This window comes from Tenrec ecaudatus, chromosome 4 (genome assembly GCF_050624435.1).
Source record: "Tenrec ecaudatus isolate mTenEca1 chromosome 4, mTenEca1.hap1, whole genome shotgun sequence".
NCBI classification, from domain to species: domain Eukaryota; kingdom Metazoa; phylum Chordata; class Mammalia; order Afrosoricida; family Tenrecidae; genus Tenrec; species Tenrec ecaudatus.
The window spans coordinates 74,497,596-74,516,069 of NC_134533.1; the positions used below are offsets into that span (position 1 = coordinate 74,497,596).

At 44.1% G+C, this 18,474-nt stretch overlaps 1 protein-coding gene and 1 non-coding gene across 2 annotated transcripts; one reads left to right on the forward strand and one right to left on the reverse strand.

Annotated features, from left to right (window-relative positions):
- Positions 1 to 442: 442 nt before the first annotated feature.
- Positions 443 to 17,898, forward strand: AQP11 (aquaporin 11). Its single transcript, XM_075546332.1, has 3 exons — positions 443 to 1,055; positions 14,022 to 14,138; positions 17,612 to 17,898. Exons 1-3 carry the CDS (start codon positions 443 to 445, stop codon positions 17,689 to 17,691), a joined length of 810 nt encoding a protein of 269 aa, XP_075402447.1. The 3' UTR covers positions 17,692 to 17,898.
- Positions 5,741 to 5,870, reverse strand: LOC142447590 (small nucleolar RNA SNORA63). The gene has a single exon (XR_012784264.1). It is a non-coding gene; the product is annotated as a small nucleolar RNA SNORA63 (small nucleolar RNA).
- Positions 17,899 to 18,474: the final 576 nt, after the last annotated feature.

An 18,474-nucleotide genomic window follows, 5' to 3' on the forward strand; every position in this document is an offset into this window, starting at 1 on the left:
GTGTGGAGCTGATGATTTGAAAACACAGCATGCATTTTTGCAATTTAAGTAGCGTCCCTGAATGGTACGCCTCCAACTGATCAACACGGCGAAGACTTTGTTCTATTTCGCCACAGCGATACGCGTGGCCGCGGCACGGCCGCAGCGCGCTTAGGGCCCGGGTCGCGGCGGCCGGCGGGCGCGCATGCGCGACAGGCTCCGGGCGCGCGGCGTCCTCCTCTCTCCTGCGCGGGCGCACGCGGCCCCTCGGCGCGGCTCCAGCTCTCCGCACCCTTCCGGAGCGCGCGGGGGCGGAGTCTCGGGCGCCACGCCCCTGCCTCCTGCGGACCGGCCCGCCCCCGGGGGCGAGGCGGAGGCGGGGCGGACTTCGGACTCCAGTCGCGGGACTGCCCCTGCGGAGCCCGAGTCCGAGCCGGCGGCCGGGTCAGGCGGCGGGGGAACCATGGCGGCGGGGCTCGGGCTCGGGGTGCACGACACCTACACCTCGCTGGGGCTGATGCTGCTGGTCGTGCTGTCCGTGGGGCTGGCCCGCGCCCTCGCCCGGCGGCAGCTGCACAGCCGCAAGGTCCATGCCTTCGTCTTGGAGCTCCTGGCCACCTTCCAGATCTGTTGCTGCACCCACGAGCTGCAGCTGCTGGGGGAGCAGGACCCCGGGCACCCCACCTGGCCGCTGACGCTCATCTACTTCTTCTCGTTGGTGCACGGCCTGACCTTGACGGGCACCGCCAGCAACCCGTGCAGCGTGATGATGCAGCTGATGTTGGGGGGCCTGTCCCCCGAGACGGGTGCATTGAGTCTGCTGGCCGAGCTCATCGGGGCCCTGAGCAGCAGGTACTGCATAGGTGCCCTGTGGAGCCTGGGTCTGACCAAGTACCACGTCAGCGACCGGAGCTTAGTTTGCAGGAATCCCATCCACGTGGACTTGCCCCAAGCGGCCATCATAGAGACCCTCTGCTCCTTCATCTTCCACAGCGCCTTGCTGCACTCCCAGGAGACCCGAGCTGAGCTCCGCATCCACCTGCTGGCAGCTCTCATCACCTTTTTGGTCTTTGCAGGTTTGTTTCTCCCGCCAAACACTGGGCATATCGGAACCTCTAAGGTTTTACCAAGAAAGTTACATTGGAAACGTCTCTGTAAATATTGCTTTCTATGCGAGTCTAATCACTTTTGCTATGCGCTGATAGGGCCAACATATACTAGGGTGAGGCAAAAATATCGCTAGTGGGGTTCCGGAAGGAGAGCGGAAGAACTGAGACCTGCTACCGGTTTCACTCAGGGAAGCAGCACCGACCTGGGTTCCTACTGAAGCTGGCTTTGTTTTCTTTGGTAAATTACTTGCTAATTCTAACCCTTGGTCAACGAAAAGCCAAACCAAACTCATTGCCACGTGTCCATTCAAACTCACAGCGATCATGTAGGGCAGAGTAGAACTGCCCCTGGGTGTTCCCAGACTGTAAATGTAATTGAAGAGTCAAAGCCTCAATCCTTCTCCCTTAGCTAATTAAGGGGCTCTCTAAACCTTCAGATCGAAAACTCTTGTCTAACAAAGTCCAGAGGAGTGGTCCACAACTTACGCTCCTGTAGTTCAGCGCAGGAAGAACTGCTGCCTGCATTAGAATCGCCCAACCTTGCGACTGTTGGCCACCTGGGGCCTGCCCTGTCCTGTGCATTGTAAGATGCCTGCCCTCCCACTGGAAGCCTGTAGCCCAGAGGATGCTCAAAAACCACGTGGCCCTGGGGCAATGGTGGGCCTCGCAGAAAGATTAAAAGGCATGCACGCCCACACCTGAGGGTCAATTACTATTGCGGTTCATACATGGATTGGTTGATTCCAAACGGAATGTGTTTAAACAGGTCTCTGTAAGCAGAGGTTGGCTGCAGACAACTTTTCTCAGAAATATACTTGTTGAAGTCGCCTGAGGGTACCTCTAAATAAAAATCCCCAAACACCCAGTCATTGGAAACAGGAAACAGTGGCTTCCAAGGGCCAGTTAAATTCCAGGCCAAGAGGTCAGCTCAGAAGTCTGTGGCCACTATTTTGGGGACTCCAAAGGGATCATCCTGAGAGTCTTGAAGGACACAGGGCAATCCTGGGGGCTTGTGATGGAAGAGCTCTTCAGAAACTTGACAACCGCCCTGCAGAACCATAAGGCCAGGGCAGCTCTTTCCCCACAACACACCTGCTCATTCTTCCAGGGTAGCAAGGGTTGGCTATGAGAATTTCCTTTGGAAACTTTACCCCACCCACCCTAGAGCCTTAAACTTAACCCCTTCTGACTTCTTTTTGTTCCCTAAACTAAAACAAACAAACAAAAACCTTTCAAAGGGGCATAGTTCGAGTCCCTTGAGGATGTCAACGCTGCTGTTCCATGCGGTGTAAAGGGCAGAGGGCAGAATCCTTCAGGAAGCATTAAAATGCTGGAAACACTCTCCAGCAGTATATAAACCTAGATGGAGGATATGTTGAGAACAGTCGCTTCCTATTTTAGTATTTTTAATTTTCTATGATTTTGTAGCAATACTTTCTGACTCACCTTTGTAGATCTCTCGGTCAGTGCTTGTGGAGCACCTATAGGATGGAGCTGAAACTCAGATCTCGTGAGAGATTGCGACGGGTTCAAATACCCGGCAGAGGGGTTGTCTTAATAGTGGAGAGGAAAGATAACATTTCAGCCGCCGCTTTCCCTGGGCCAACTTGGCAAGGATCCTGTCTGGCGCTCTCACTGAAAACTGAGCATGGTTTTAGGAGGGCATTCCACTGTGAAGCACAAGGCACACGACTGGGTGAGTGGTGAGCACTGGAGTAGAAGCTTCTTGCCGTTTATTTTCTTGATTCTTTTCACACAAAAATGACTTGAAGTCATTTATTTCCTTAAAAATTCCTTTTGAGTGATAAGCACGTTTTTCAATGACCTTATTACCAAACATATACTTTCGATTTAAAATTTGCATGAAAGTAATGGTGGCTTTAAAACAGAGATAACTTGAGGAATTTGTTATTATCTCTCTTTGGTATAAGAGCTTTAGATGACGAGTAATTGTGTTTTGGGAAACATCCTGGCCCAGCCCTGATCGAGTCTGTAAGTCCAATATTAGCCCGTAAATTCCTCTGTAGACTCATGCAGTCATGCAATGATGCCGAATGCAGGAAGATCACAGGCCAGGGGGTGGAAAGTCTTGTAGATCAAGTGGTGGTAGAAGGTTCTCATCGCTGGGGTGGGTCTCCACGTGGCTCCTCCAGCTCCAGGCATCAGTGTGTCTCCATGTGGCTTGTCAACAGGAATGTCTGGCAGGGAGAACAAGCAGAGAGTCTGTGTCCCGCCTCCAGCGAGCTATTTCTCTCTCCTTGTTATTTTCCTTTAAGCCATTTAGATCATTTGTTTACCTTGGTAAGTCCCAGAACAGAATTAATCTGCATGTTCTAAGTGAGACAAAACACCCCCCACGCCCCACTACCACGGGGCAGATTCTGACTCAGAGCCATCCTCTATGGGGCTCTAAGACGATGCGTCTGTCAGGGAACAGCTGGCTTCATCTGTCTCCCTAGGAGCTGCTGGTGGGTTTCAACTGTGGGTCTGCGATGTCGGCAATCCAGAAATCAAATTAATGATAATATGTGTCACTTATAAATTATTACAACAAAACATCTTTCCTGGGACTATATCTGAATTATGTTATAGTCTAAAGGGAAATTTGTACTAAGTATCTTCCAACCATTAAAATTCAAACTATAGAAACAAAACGTAGGAAAAAGGCTTCCCAAGAGTCGCTTGGAGGACCCCGGCGGTGCTATGGGATACATGCTGGGCTGCTGAGCTTCAAGTCCCAGGTTCCAACCACCTGCTCGTGTGGTTCCAGTACAATGCAGTCATGGAAACCCTCTGAGTCGGGATCAACTCATGACAGTGTGTGTTCAATGATTTCCCAATCTGTTTTCTAGTACCATTCCTTTGGCTCCTTAGCTGGACAGAAGTGGTATTGGAGAGAGGGAAGGGGCTATGTGATTTTGAGAGGTTGGTGAGTAGTTGCTTATTTCATTATTAAAGTTTGAGGTTTTAGCTAAAGCAGAAACATCTGCTGTATTTAAATAGACCATCCTGGCAAAAAGAGTTACGCCAGTTTAGCTCTCTGTCTCTGTAATGAAAAGCAATAAAACGTTTGAAGATATCTTAAATTAATAAATGTTACATAGAGTTGGATCTCTTTCTCTGCCTCTCTTTTCTCTCTTTATTACCCTGAAACTATCTTTCCTGTTTTTATGCTGTTAATATATACTTATATTACATACACAATAACATATATAGTATTTGCCAACTTCTTTTTTTATAAGTAACAAGGCTTGGGGAGAAGGGAAACAAGGTAACACTTGAAGTTCTAATTTTTTTTAATCCATGCAATATTAAGGGGTCCAGACCTACTGCTCTTTCCTACCTCCACAGTGTAGAAACTGCGGGCCTGGGGATGAAAATACTAATTGACGAGGGAAGGGAAGCAGGCAAAGCCACCATTGGAATTCTCCCAATACCTCATTACTTTAGAATCAAATCATCTGAGAGCCTTGGGTCACTATGAGTTGGAATCAATTCGATGGCAGTGAGTTTGTTTTGGGGGCACAGAGGTTAAGATTTCATTGTTCTGGGGAGGGCTTACCAGTTAGCCCTTTGTCCCCGACTCCTAGCGACCCCATGCAGGTCAGGGCAGAACCGTGCTCCACAGGGTTTCTCACGGTTGATTTTCAGAAGGGGCTAACCTGGCCCTTCTCAGTGCCTTGGCGTGGACTGGTAGTGCACAGCGCTAGAGAAACCAGACTAGGTTACAGACTTTCACTGCCTTCTCTGTCCATGTAAGGGAGATAAAGAATTAATATTACTGGGCACTTGGCAGATCCTAAGTATTTTGTTAAATGTATATGCATTAGTTTTAGTTAATCATTACAAGAGCCCACATTAGTCCCAACTGACTTGAGACTCAGAACAGTGAAGTGACTTATCCAAGGTCACGTTGCTGGAATATGGCGAGGCACCCTCATTTCATTACCAACATTTCTTCTCTGTGCTCCTCCAAAATGGCCAAAGGGCTCTGTGACCAAGTGTTTGGCTCCAAACCCGAGCCGACCCACTGCCGTCGAGTTTCTAATTCAGAGCGGCCACGAAGACAGAGGGAACAAGCCCCAGAGGACTTCTCTTTCTCGTTGACACCCCACTTCCCAAAGGGTTTCCAGCGCTCCAAGTCTACCAAACCAGCTGGCACGCTTTTCTCCCACATGGCGGCTGGTGGGCTCAAATCGACATTTTGGCTCACAGCCAAGTGCTTACTCAAGCCGCCAGGCCATCAGGGATCCTAAAGGTGGGACCACGCTGGCATAACTGTTTATGATTGTACCTCACAGTATTTCTGATTGTACCTCACAGAGTCTACACTACGATAGCCTGTGAAACTCTGGCAGGAAGATGGGGCACCAGTTTTTAAATATCTGGAATCCTTTTGTCTAGGAGGATAGCGGAAAAGATAGACTTTGGGAAATGCCTGGTATTTTCTATGGCCCTGAGTCCTAACTTCCCAACTAAGTTGTCTCAAATGAAATGAACTGTCTTGGGAGTCGCTGAACATCTGCCCTGTCACGCAGAGGTGAGGGTTCTGTTCGGGCTTAATGGCTAGAAAGGGAGAGTTGGCTAAGCCAGGCATTACTACAGGTTACTGTGATGTCGTGTTTGTTTTTTATCATCCCCTCTCCCCAATTATGTACGAGACCAAGCGTCCTGGGCTGCTATAGAAACTAGCAGACAGGGATAGATAAGAAACAACTTCACTTTGAGCAGGGGAATGACAAAATAGCACGTAACAGCTATATTGCAGTCTAAATCCTGCTGGAGGCATCCTCTTTAAAGGAATGGCTAACAAGCCTGACTGCTAAAACTGGCAGGCTGAGGGGTTGGGTCCACCCAGAGGCATCTATGAAGAAAGGCCCAGCAATTTCAGAAGAATCAGCCATTGAAAGTCAGTGGAGCGCAGTTCTGACAAATGGGGCTGCCAGGAGGAGGAGACTCAATGGCAGCTGGTGGGTGTTCTTTTAAAAAAGGCTACCGGTAGTACACCTTTGCCAAATGGTGCATGCTGGGAGATCTCTGAAGTCATCTGGGCTTCCCAGGCCCTCCCCAAATCAGTGTTGGGAAGAAAATCTCTACCATGGCTCACATCAAAGTAACTGCACATGTACTTGAAGATTACAACACAACTCCCCTGCAAGGTAGCCACGGCTCCCGGGTAGCCAGCAACTGAGGGTGCAGAGGGAAGCCACTGATGTCATTACTTCTGGCCACTTCCTAATCCACCAGCCGGATTGGCTTTCCAAGTAAAATTGAAAAAAATAAAGAGGGAAAGAGGAAGCCATGTGATGAAAATGCTAGAGCTGTAAAACTGTTCATGCTGATTTCAAGCAAACCTTAGGGAAAGTCTAGTTCAATGAATAGGGTAAGAAAGAACAATCTTTTATGTAATTAAATATTTTTAAAATCTTATTTTGTACCTCTAACTCCCTCCACTAGCTGGTAAGCTTTATGAATACAAAGATCAAAGTTGTTTTATTTATGACCATGTATAATCAGGTGTTGTTTTAGCATGATGTCACCTGGTATAAAGTAAATTAAACAGTGTCTACAGGCTGAATCAATAAGCAAATGCTCTATTCACTTTTTAAAAACCAGTAACACATGTGTGGGCATCCTGTATTTTATGCCTAAACAAGTCTAATAAATTGTCTGCAGAAATGACAGTATTTTTAGCTGATTTCATTACACCAGGGTTTTTTTCCCCCATTCTTCTAAGTCAGGAAGAACATAGGTACGATTATCTGCTGAAGGATAAGGGAGGTGTAAACAGCTGTTTACAAAGGAAGGACAGGTTCACATTTGATGAACTCGGTATTTTTCTTCACTGTGTCACTGGACTATACTGGTTCCGAGCACAGGTGCAGAGCTGGAAGGTGCCCTTATTGTGGACCTGTTTCCGTATCTATTAAGTGAGAATACTACATTGTACCTCTTAAAGACTTTTTTACTAATATATTTCCGTTGCTAGCATGGAGGTTGTTAGTTCCTGTCAAGGAAGTTCTGGCTCATTGGAACCCTATGTGCAACAGAATGAAACATGCCCAGTCCTGCGGCCTCCTCAGAATTGTTTTTGTCTGAGCCAATTGGTGCACCCACTGTGCCAATCATGGCATTGAGGGCCTTGCTCTTTCTCACTGGCCCTCTACAAGCACAGTGGCTTTTCTAGGGACTGGTCTCTCCGGAGAATATGTCCAAAGTATGTGAGACGAAGTCTTGCCCTTCTGCTAAGATTATGGCTGTACTTCTTTCAAAACAGGGTTGTTTGTTCTCCTGGCAGAATCTGGCTCATAGCAAGTCCTTGCACAACTGTACAATTTGATCCTACTAATTCTCAACGGGCTCCCTAAGCTAACTGGGTCATTTTTAATTAACATAACATGAAACATAATTTTGTTATTCACAACTCTTTTTGAAGTTCAGGAAAATATAGGTGTCATTTTTTAAAAGGAAATGTGTCCCTTTGTAAATAAGTTGGAACCTTTTTTTCCCCCCAGTTTGACTACTTGTCATTTCATTCACGGATTTAGTGCAGTATGATTTGTATGTTTACACTTATTATTTTGCTTCTTGTAGTGTATTACTTCTCTGTCCCCTTTTCTTAGTCCTTCTTGAATTGGTTCTTCTTTCTCATTCCAATTTTATCCTCTGACATTTTTTAAGCTGAACTCTTAACTTCTATTAATTTGGTGCTTACACTGTGGCAGATGTGTGCTTACCTCCCTCATCAGATCTAGTGTCTTGCAGTTCAGTTTGAGGTTATAGATGGGTGTCCTTTCATTTACTCTTCTTGGTCTTGAATTTCATTGAACTTTCCCCCCCTTTTCCTCATTGCACTTAAGTAAATCTCTTAGTAGCTTTTTATTTTTTAAATAATTTTATTGGGGGCTCTTACACCTCTTACCACAATCCATACTTCCATTGAGTCAAGCACACTTGTACATGTTACCATCAACCTTTTCAAAACATTTTCTACTTAACCCCTTGTAATCAGTTTTCTTCCTCCCCCCCCTTGACCCCTTGATCTATTATTTTCATATCCTACACCGTCCACTATCTCCCGTCACCCATGTTTCTGTTGTTCATCACCCTGGAGAGGGGGTTTTTATACATCAATCATTATGATCAGTTCCCCTTTTCTCCCCCCCCCCCCCATCTTCCCCATACCCTCATGGTATCGCTACTTCTATTTTTGGTTCCTAAGGAGTTTGTCTGTCCTGGATTCTGTAAGTTGAGAGCTCTTGTCTGTACCAGTGTACATGCTCTGGTCTAGCCGGATTTGGGTCATGAAAGAGGGGAAGGAAGCTTTTTTTTTTAAACATTTTATTAGGGGCTCATACAACTCATCACAATCCACACATATACATACATCAATTGTATAAAGCACATCCGTACATTCTTTGCCCTAATCACTCTCAAAGCATTTGCTCTCCACTTAAGCCCTCTGCATCAGGTCTTTTTTATTTCCACTCCCTCCCCGCACCCCCCTCCCTCATGAGCCCTTGATAATCCACAGATTTTTATTTTGTCATATCTTGCCCTATCCGGAGTCTCCCTTCCCCACCTTCTCTGCCATCCGTCTCCCAGGGAGGAGGTCACATGTGGATCCTTTTAGTCAGTTCCCCCTTTCAAACCCACTCACCCTCCACTCTCCCAACCTCGCCCCTCACACCCCTGGTCCTGAAGGTATCGTCCACCCTGGATTCCCTGTGCCTCCAGCCCCCATATGCACCAGTGTACAACCTCTGCCCTATCCAGCCCTGCAAGGTAGAATTCGGATCATGGTAGTTGGGAGGAGGAAGCATCCAGGATCTGGGGGAAAGCTGTGTTCTTCATCAGTACTACATCGCACCCTGACTGACCCGTCTCCTCTCCTAAACCCCTCTGTGAGGGGATCTCCAGTGGTCGACACTTGGGCCTCGGGTCTCCACTCTGCACTTCCCCCTTCATTCACTATGGTATATATATATATATATATATATATATATATATATATATATATATATATATATATAATATATAATATATGGTGTATATATGTGGTATATACACATACACACACATATATATTTTTTTGTTGCATGCCTTATACCTGGTCCCTTTGGCACCTCGTGATCGCACAGGCTGGTGTGCTTCTTCCATGTGGGCTTTTTTGCTTCTGAGCTAGATGGCCGCTTGTTCACCTTCAAGCCTTTAAGACCCCAGACACTATCTCTTTCGATAGCCGGGCACCATCAGCTTTCTTCGCCACATTTACTTATGCACCCGTTTGTCTTCGGCGATCGTATCATGGAGGTATGCAGCCAATAATTTTTTGTTCTTTGATGCCTGATAACTGATCACTTTGGGACCACGCGATCACAGAGGCTGGTGTGTTCTTCCATGTGGGCTTTGTTGCTTCTGAGCTAGATGGCCGCTTGTTTATCTTCAAGCCTTTAAGACCCCAGTCACTATCTCTTTTGATAGCCGGGCACCATCAGCTTTCTTCACATTTACTTGTTCACCCACTTTGGCTTCAGCATCATAGAGTGAAAATTTAATAAAAGACAGTATTCATGTATTGAGGGAGTGCTTGAGTAGAGGCCCAAGGTCCCGGGGAAGTAAGCTTTAAAAAACTAGAGGAATATCTTATGTTCCATTAGTGCTCTACTGTACCCTCGCTGGCTCGTTCCTTCCTTGTGACCCTTCTGTGAGGGGATGTCCAATTGTCTACAGGTGGGCTTTGGGTCTCCACTCCAGCCCCACTTATTCCTATCGATATGATTGTTTGGGTCTTCTTGTTAACACCTCACGGTCACACAGGCTGGTGTGCTTCTTCCATGTGGGCTTTGTTGCTTCCTAGCTAGATGGCTCCTTAACTTCAAGCCTTTAAGACCCCAGACGCTGTATCTTTTGATAGCTGGGCACCATCAGCTTTCTTCACATTTGCTTATGCATACATTTTGTCTTCAGCGAGCGTATCAGGAAGGTGAACAACCCAGAATGCCAGGTAAACAGAACAAAGTGTTCTTGCATTGAGGACAGACTTGGGTACAGGTCCAATTTGTTTGTACCTTAATATTTTGCAATATATGTACATAGATCTATGTCCCCATCACGATATATATTTACATATGTACATGCCTATATTTAGACCTCTATAAAATGTCCTTTGCCTCCTAGTTATTTCTCAATTTCCTTTTGTCCCACTATCATGTTTGACCTTTATTAGGCTCTCAGTAATTCCTCTCTGCTACATTGCACTTGATCAAGCCCCACCAGGCATTCTACACCACCATTAATTTTAGATCACTTATTGTTCACTTCTCCCTGGGCTTGTTGGCTGTCAGTCCCATTGTTTTCTCCTCAGAATTGTTTATCTTATAGAGACATGGGAAAACAAAACAGCCTATAAATAGGTCCAGGTCTGTCTGTTGACCTTTGTTTTCCAACTGAGTCTGATGGGGTGCCAAGCCCTGCCCACAAAGTCTCTTTTTAGGATTCCTCAGGGACTTCATTGTTCTCTTGCTGCTCTGTTGTACTCCCTTTTTTGTTTCACCCTTGTGTGTGTGTGTGTGGGGGGGAGACACCACGTGTCAGACTGGGCACAATTCCCACACCATCTCCCCTGTGTTGTCCCCCATAGCATTATGGGTCGGTGAGGGGGTGCTGTGTCTCATGGTGGGGGCAGCCCTACAGTTCTGTGTCCAGTGCTCTGAGCAGGAATATCATCCTTGGGGCTTGGTGGGCCAACCTCTGGTCCACTCTCTCTTCTTCCCTCTTAGTTTCCTTCCATGTGGGTCTGAACAGACCCACCCCCCCTCTCCACAGCTGTATCCTCAGTGCTGTCCTCTGTAGTACATTCTTCTGAGGGGAGGGGGTCCATGTAGCTGGGTTTAGGGCTGTGAAGAGGACTTCATTACGTACAAAATCTGAGAGCAATTAAATATTCTTGCAGGTCTATAAGAACTAGTCTAGAAACTGCTAGCCACCTAGCTTGGGTAGTGACAGTAACATATCGGCAGAATGTAAACCAGTAAAGAAGAGTGTTTGGAACACAAACTTGGAATATACGTGACTTGAGGGAAGGGTCTGAGCCTGTGGAACACAATCAGTTGTCATTATAAATATCGCCACCTATGGACAATGTTTTATTAGACTTCACCATGGTCTGGATTAACTTTTTTGCATGTGAATTGAGTAAAGTTTTACAGGGCAGGTCCTTTTCCTATGAACAATTCATACACATTTTGCCACCGATTGCAATCCTCACAATGCGACCTCATTTCTTGCAATTCCTCCTTGTCTGGTTTAACTCGTGCTTTTGCTCTGATTACACCGAAACTTTCTGATCATGGATTGAGCTTCCCTGGGGACATCTACCAAGAAGAGGGAAGGGCCAAAGACAAACGTCAACTCACTGTCGTCGAATCAATTCTAGCCCACAGCAACCTGATAGGACAGGGTAGAACTAACCACCCCTTTAGGTTTCTGAGACTGTAACTCTTTCAAACAGCAGCCAGTCTCAGTTTTCTCCTGCAGAGTAGCTGGTAGGTTCAAACCACTAACTTTGTGGTTAGTACCTACTATAGGTTAGTAAAAACAACCACCTGGCTTATACGAGTCTTGTGTGACTGAATTGTCTTTCTCCCAGAGAACTGGGTCACCTTTAAGAGTACAGAGAATTGCCAGGTTTGGTCCCAAGCCTTTGGCTGGGTTAAATTCAGCAAGTACACGCACCCTCTCACACATGGGCCATCAGCTAGCTGTGTGGACCTCCCGGAGGACACTGCTGCTTCTACACGCGCTTCTGAGCTTTCCCCTTCACATGCCACCAAAACTAGGTGCTTGTTTTGCCAGGCCATGTTCTGACAGTACTTCTGTTCAATTACACAATGTATGAATATATTCTAGAGAAAAATTTAGACACTCAGATTAAAAATGCCTTTGACAGTGCCCCCCACGCATCCCCTTCTCCTTCCTGGCCTACTCTCCTCTGTGGTCATCCTACTGTGCGTTGTGTGTCCTTTCACGTATCTTCTATAAAATTTGTAACTATATATAACCCTACAAAAACTGTATCTTGTTTTCTGTGTTTGTGTGAACATAAAAGGGATCGACAGGCAGTTCTGGGCCACTATCAATCAACACCCTCCTTTATGTCTCCTTGTGCACAGTTTTCCGAGGGGTGCCTCTGTCCCCAGGAACATTTGGCACACCTACGTACATTTTAGGATGTTAGCCTGGCGGCGGTGGGGCTGCTCAACACCCTTCAGTACTCAGGACAGCTCCTCACAAGTGTTATCTGGTCCCGAATGCCAGAACCAGTGCCGCATATGCAATCTTTAGGGAAAATGGGAGGCCCGTGCCACCGTCTTTATCCGTTTACTGCTGTGTGGCCGATCGCTTACACTTCCAGGGAGTTGCTGTGGTTTTTCAGCAGCTGGGTGGGCAGTGCTTCCAGTGATAAGGCTCCTTGTGCAGTTGCATTCAGCTGGACAGTTGATGGGCTCAAAGATCCAAAGCAGCCTCCCCACACATCTGGCACTTGGTGCTAGGTGCTCTCCATCAACTCAGACCAGCTTACTCTGGGCATTCTCCCCAGAGTAAAAAGTGGAAGGCGCTGGTAGGACACGACCTGCAATTCTGTGCGAATTCCCAAAGTGTCCGCTGCAATCGATAGGTCAAAGCAATTCAAAGCCAGCTTATGTTCAAGAGTGAGGAAACAGGCAGAATGGATGATGTCAAGAATAGGACAACATTTTTAAGGGTCCCATCGACAAAAATAGAACCAATGACCATGCTTTGGTCAATTTTGCTTTTAAGAAAAAGTTATGCTTACGTTGTTAAGAAGCGCACGTGTTGTATTCATTTTAAATATATTTTCATTTCAGATTCTTTATTATTTAAATAGATAAATGTTAAGGGCAGCCAAAAATCCATTTTCTAAAACTGTAGAAAACAATCATTGAGCACATTAACTCTGAATGTGTGCTTTTTTATATATATTATGGGAGGGGAGCTTTAAAAAAGCTCACTGAAAAATGGAATAAAGATAAAATTCATACAAGTTTTGTTTCATGCCACTGATTGCAATTCCCACAATGCAGCAAGACTTGTCCCACTTCTTCCTTATACTTCTCCCCACTCATTCCTCCTTTCCAAACCCTTCTGCCTTTTGACCTCTGTCTGCAGGCAAGTGGTGCATTTGGGGAACAAAAAGAAGTTTTAAGGGGCAAGGGCAGGTACGTAGTGTATGGGCTATGGTTCCCAACAAAAGACTCAGAGAACAGTCCTTGCTACCCTGCAAGAGGTATTATTGTGATGAAAAATAATTCCCACATGCAACTTTTATGACCTTTTCTCACCAATGCCGTTTCTAATTTTCTTAAGATAACTTCTTAGTAAGCCACATGACCACCTTGTGTTCATCGAGAGCTATCAGATTATCTCTTTGGAATATAAAAAACAAACAAACAAACCCACACAACAGTGGCCATCATCTTGAGCTGACCTCTGTCTTGCACTGAGTGGGCTCTTGAAGCGACTGTGTGGACAGGCCCTGCCCTTTCTTCTGGAGGTGCTCTCTGGTGATTTCAACAGTGTATCACCAAGAACTTGTCTGCTGTCATCCACTCATCACAGGGACATGTTTAAACATGTTGAAACGGGAAAAAAATTAAGTTAATATGAAGATATCTAGACCTCTGTTAGTTCAATTCTTGCCCAGTTCGTGTTTCGCTCTAGTTTTCTAATAACCAAAAAAGATGGTGCACATATAAAGGCGCATTGGCCCAAATGTGACTAGCCACACTTTCCTCCTCCCACTGAGCTTTTCTGTTCTGTTATCACGCACTATCGATCATGCTCAACTCCTTTCCAAGGGACGAAACCTGAGCTCCACGGTCTGGTCTCACTCGGCTCTCTCTGTTACAGGAGGAAGTCTAACGGGGGCTGTGTTTAATCCAGCGTTGGCACTTTCGCTACATTTTAACTGTTTTGATGAAGCATTCCCTCAATTTTTTATAGTATATTGTCTGGCTCCTTCTTTAGGTAAGTATGTTTTTAATAGGTTAGGAAGATGTAGGTCTTAAAATATGACGTGATCACTGTAATATGTCAATTCTAACAGGCACAAAATTGAAAATGGTAGAAAACGTGTTTGGACATTTTATTCTGTGCAGTTTCCTTTACAATGGTTTTTACTAGAGAAAGGTCAGCTGGCTTCCAGTAAGACCCCACTTTTAGACGTTCTGGAGTGCAGCCTTCCATTGAAGGCAAAACAAAGCGTTTCTTTCTTGAACTTAGGAGCTACACAAATACTGTAGTTTCTTTGACTCCTGTTTAACAGTAGCTCATGAAATAAAGTATACTTTTATTATGTGTGGCTTAAAACTATCTTGAAGTTCCAATCCTACTAGTTCTAGCTGGATCAAGTATGCAAAACCCTATCAAGATGGGTCAGATAACACAACAAATACATAATAACTGTAATCAAAGTGGATGTTTCCTTAGCTATATAAATTATCAACATTTTAAGGCTTTTGCTTAGTCATCTATATTTTAAGCCTGTGATTATCATTCAGAATATTAAGTTAATATGAAGATATCTAGATCTCTGTTAGTTCAATTGTTGCTCAGTTCGTGTTTTGCTCTATTTTTCTAATAAACAAAAAAGATGGTGCACATATAAAGGCGCATTGGCCCAAATGTGACTAGCCACTTTCCTCCTCCCACTCAGCTTGTTATTTTATCACCCACTATCGATCATGCAATAACACTACCTATAGGTCTCCACACTAAGGAGGCCAGAGCAAAAACCCTGCATTTTAAAAAGCCAGTAGTGGCAGTTTTCACGTAGTATTTAAATTAAGAGTCAATGAGAACTTATTAGGCTGGCCGATCAGTAGTTGGAGAAACTCCAATATATCTTACTTGAAACCAACATTAGGTATAGAACTGCTATTGTCTTTCAGTTACAGTGTTAGAATAAGTTCAGTATACTAACGAATCATCTACTACTTCAAAGAATAGAAGTAGGCCTTACAAGAATGATGAAAAGTCAAAAGACATTCTCTGTAAAAGAACTATGACTTGTTTTCCTCCCAAAACACTTAAAAATTTATTTCTGGAAGAATATACCAGAAAAGTTCCAAGACAGATGAATGTATTCCCTTTGGGTTGGTACACGGCCAACAGGTAGATCGCATTACCTATGGCCATTACCAAAGGTTAACAAAAAATCATGTATCAAAAAAAAGCCCAATACCCACACAAAAAACAAATGTACTTAATTTCTTTGCTACCTGTGCAAGAGAATCTTGTACAAGTGAAATGTAAACTATTTTTAAAATGTAAACTCTTGTAACTATGGCCAGGTTTAGTTTGCTGAAAATGTAACTTTTTGTATGTCAGAGATACTGTTTTCACAAAGTGAAGGCCTGTGGCCACCTGTGTCAAACGTCTATCAGTGCCGTTTTCCAACGGCATGCGTTTAAGGGTGTCTGTGTCACGTTTGCTAAGTCTCACAATGTCTCTAACACTTTCGTGATGCTGCTATGCACTTACGAGCCCAGCATGTAGAATAAACAGAACTCACGGGCACTGGGAAACCAAGCATGTCGTGGGACTTGTTTTGCTGTAAAATTCGTTTTATTGGGTGATCTGGCACCACACCTGCAACAATAGACCCAACAAACAGGTTCTGTTGACGATTTTGGTTTTAAGAGGCACGTTCCTTTATTTCTTTAAGCGGCTTATGAATGAGAAATAATAAAGACACCTTTCCAATATATGCAGATTAAGAAATATACATGTAAATAAACAGCAGTGTTCAGAATATTAAATTCTAGCTTGCCCTTGAATTTTGTCACAATAGAAGTTATATTCCCATTGGGGGAAAAAAAAGACCCAAGTTAAAATAAAGTCACAATTACACTCTAAGAAAAGTTAAGAAATTCTAATGTTATAGGTCATTCAAAGAACGAAGCAGACGAATCAGAAAAACAACCCAAAGTCAAATTAGGCAATTCCATTGAGAAAGATGAGTAATCTCCAAAAAGATCTATTTTCTTCTCAAACAAGCAAAACACAAAACTGTTCTTGGGATTCAGTCCTCACTGTTTCTTGTTGCTTTTTGTAATAGAGGTAATGGTTTAAAATGGTAGGAAGGTATAACTAAATGGATGCAGGTAGAATTAACTCTCTAGCTTACACATTTCATAAATTTGGCATATTCTATGTTTCTATGAAAATGCAAGTCCATTTTTAGAAAAATGTTTTAAATGTAAAATCTTATTTTCTAGCTCAGATCACATCATGGGGATGCTGGCATCATTACCTAACAGCAAGCCCCTGACAGTAATGGCCACACCCATCAAAGCAGCAATCTGCGGGGCACAATGCAATCCACCACTTTCCTTTCTTTCATTTGATGGCAAAAGACTTGTTAAACGGTCACAGTATCTAGATGTCAGCCAAATCTTAAATTCCTATTGTTGCCAAACTAGAGTAAATTAATTCCAAATTTGCAATAACATAAACTCATTCTCAATCTAACTTTTAACTGATCTAGAGCTTTAAGCCTAAATAAGATTAATGTACCATTACAGACTCCCCTTTGAGATGGTGACTGAGCCCTTATGCCTCATTCCTCTCTTCTGCCACTGAAAACTAGTTAACTGCTACATACTAGAGTGAAAAAGGAATAAACAAACCTTTTTATAAACCCAGAATGCTCCTTGGAAGCAAAGATAGTGTCTCCTGTACTTTGGACTTGGTATCAGGAGAGACTGGTCCCTGGGAAAGGACAACATGTTTGGTAATAGAGGGGCAGTGAAAAAGAAAAGCCCTCAACAAAATGAAGTGACAGTGACTGCAACAACGGGCCAAATGTAACCACTGTGAGGCTGGCGCAGCAATACCATTTTAAGTGATCAAAATCTTGAGACTTGTTAGGAATTCAGGTCAATGATTTCACGATGAGTGGGAACCAACTCCAGGCACCTCCACCGCCACCGCTCTAGATTTGTCTAATGTAACCTCAGAAGTGAAGACTTCTCTTTCTATACACAAACTGTAAAATGTCAGCATTGGCTGAAATTTTGTGTTAACTATTTTGCTGAGTACATCTCTAAAAGCTATTAATTGCTGAGATTAATGGATAAAATGTAAGAGATCAAATAACCTAGCCTACTGTTATTTGTGGATTCCAAGTGAAAACTCACAGTGCTCAACCGCTTTATTCTCTTGGCTCCCTACCGGGCTGACAGGACACGGGCACGCAGCGGAGACTCAGCCTAGGGTTGCAGCGATCGCATCAACAAGGAGCAGAAGTGAAAGCGGCAACCTTTGGGTTTTGTTTATTCTCTACATTGTTTAACTCCTACTAGCACCCAATTCTGAGGGAAAATTACGAAATTAGATTTAGATGTTTCAGCTAGCCTTAATTTTAAATTAAACCCCGAGTGGTTATGTACTTCTTTAAGGCGTGTTTTGGTTTTACTTGACTATTCTTTTTCTTTCAGGTATATTGTTGATGGGTCTGATGTTCAACCTTTTCCTTCCCTGGCTGCACAACAACCATGTGCTGAGCAAAAGGGACTGAATATTTCCAAAGACTCAGACGAAGTCACATGGCCACCAAGCTGGACGTGCTGTGGTACTTTTTATAGCCTCACATTCAACACAGCGGCTGCAATGGAGCCTCTTCATTGCTAAGCTTCCTGTGAGGTAGCTGCCTTCTAGTTTCCAACACCATTGGAACTTAAAAAAACAAACTGATGTGAAATTGAAGTACCCTGTGTTTCTCAGTTACGAGTGGTTCTTTTGATTAATGTATTAAATGCTGCTAGAAAAGATTCATTAAATATAAATCTCAAGTGATAATAGTGGTGAATTTTAGTGGGAAAAAGAGCATAGGGCAAAAAAAGGAAAGCAAGGTGCTGTACATGGTAGGACCAAAGAAAAGAGAAGTGTGTGTCTATCAAGTGGTAGCGGAATGAACGAGATTTTAAACGAAGTCTAACCACCAGTCTCCCTGACCAAACTGGAGGTGCCTTTTCAGCCAACACCTTACACAATGATACCATCAACAGTGTCACCTTTCAGTAGGAAAGTTGCATCTGCAAACAGATTATATATCCACGTACACTAATGGGGCTCCCTAAGTTTAAAACATATCCTAATCTAATAGCTAGAATAACTTCCTCTAAGTAGACAACTCACAACTGTAAGAGTCATTACACTTTCTAAAAATGTAATAAAATAAAGCACCGAAGTGAAGATGAGAGGTTTTCACAGGCTCATCTGATCCAAACAACTACCTTAAGTAGTCATTAGAACATGTATTTTTAATTTGTTTTACAGATAAGGAAATGAAGTCTAGAGA

Bases quoted from the DNA above. Each gene is read 5' to 3' on its own strand.
- AQP11 (XM_075546332.1), top strand. From the start codon at position 443: ATGGCGGCGGGGCTCGGGCTCGGGGTGCACGACACCTACACCTCGCTG. The intron at 1,056-14,021 runs GTTTGTTTCTCC...TCTCTGTTACAG, and splicing joins CACCTTTTTGGTCTTTGCAG to GAGGAAGTCTAACGGGGGCT. The intron at 14,139-17,611 runs GTAAGTATGTTT...TTTTTCTTTCAG, and splicing joins TTGTCTGGCTCCTTCTTTAG to GTATATTGTTGATGGGTCTG.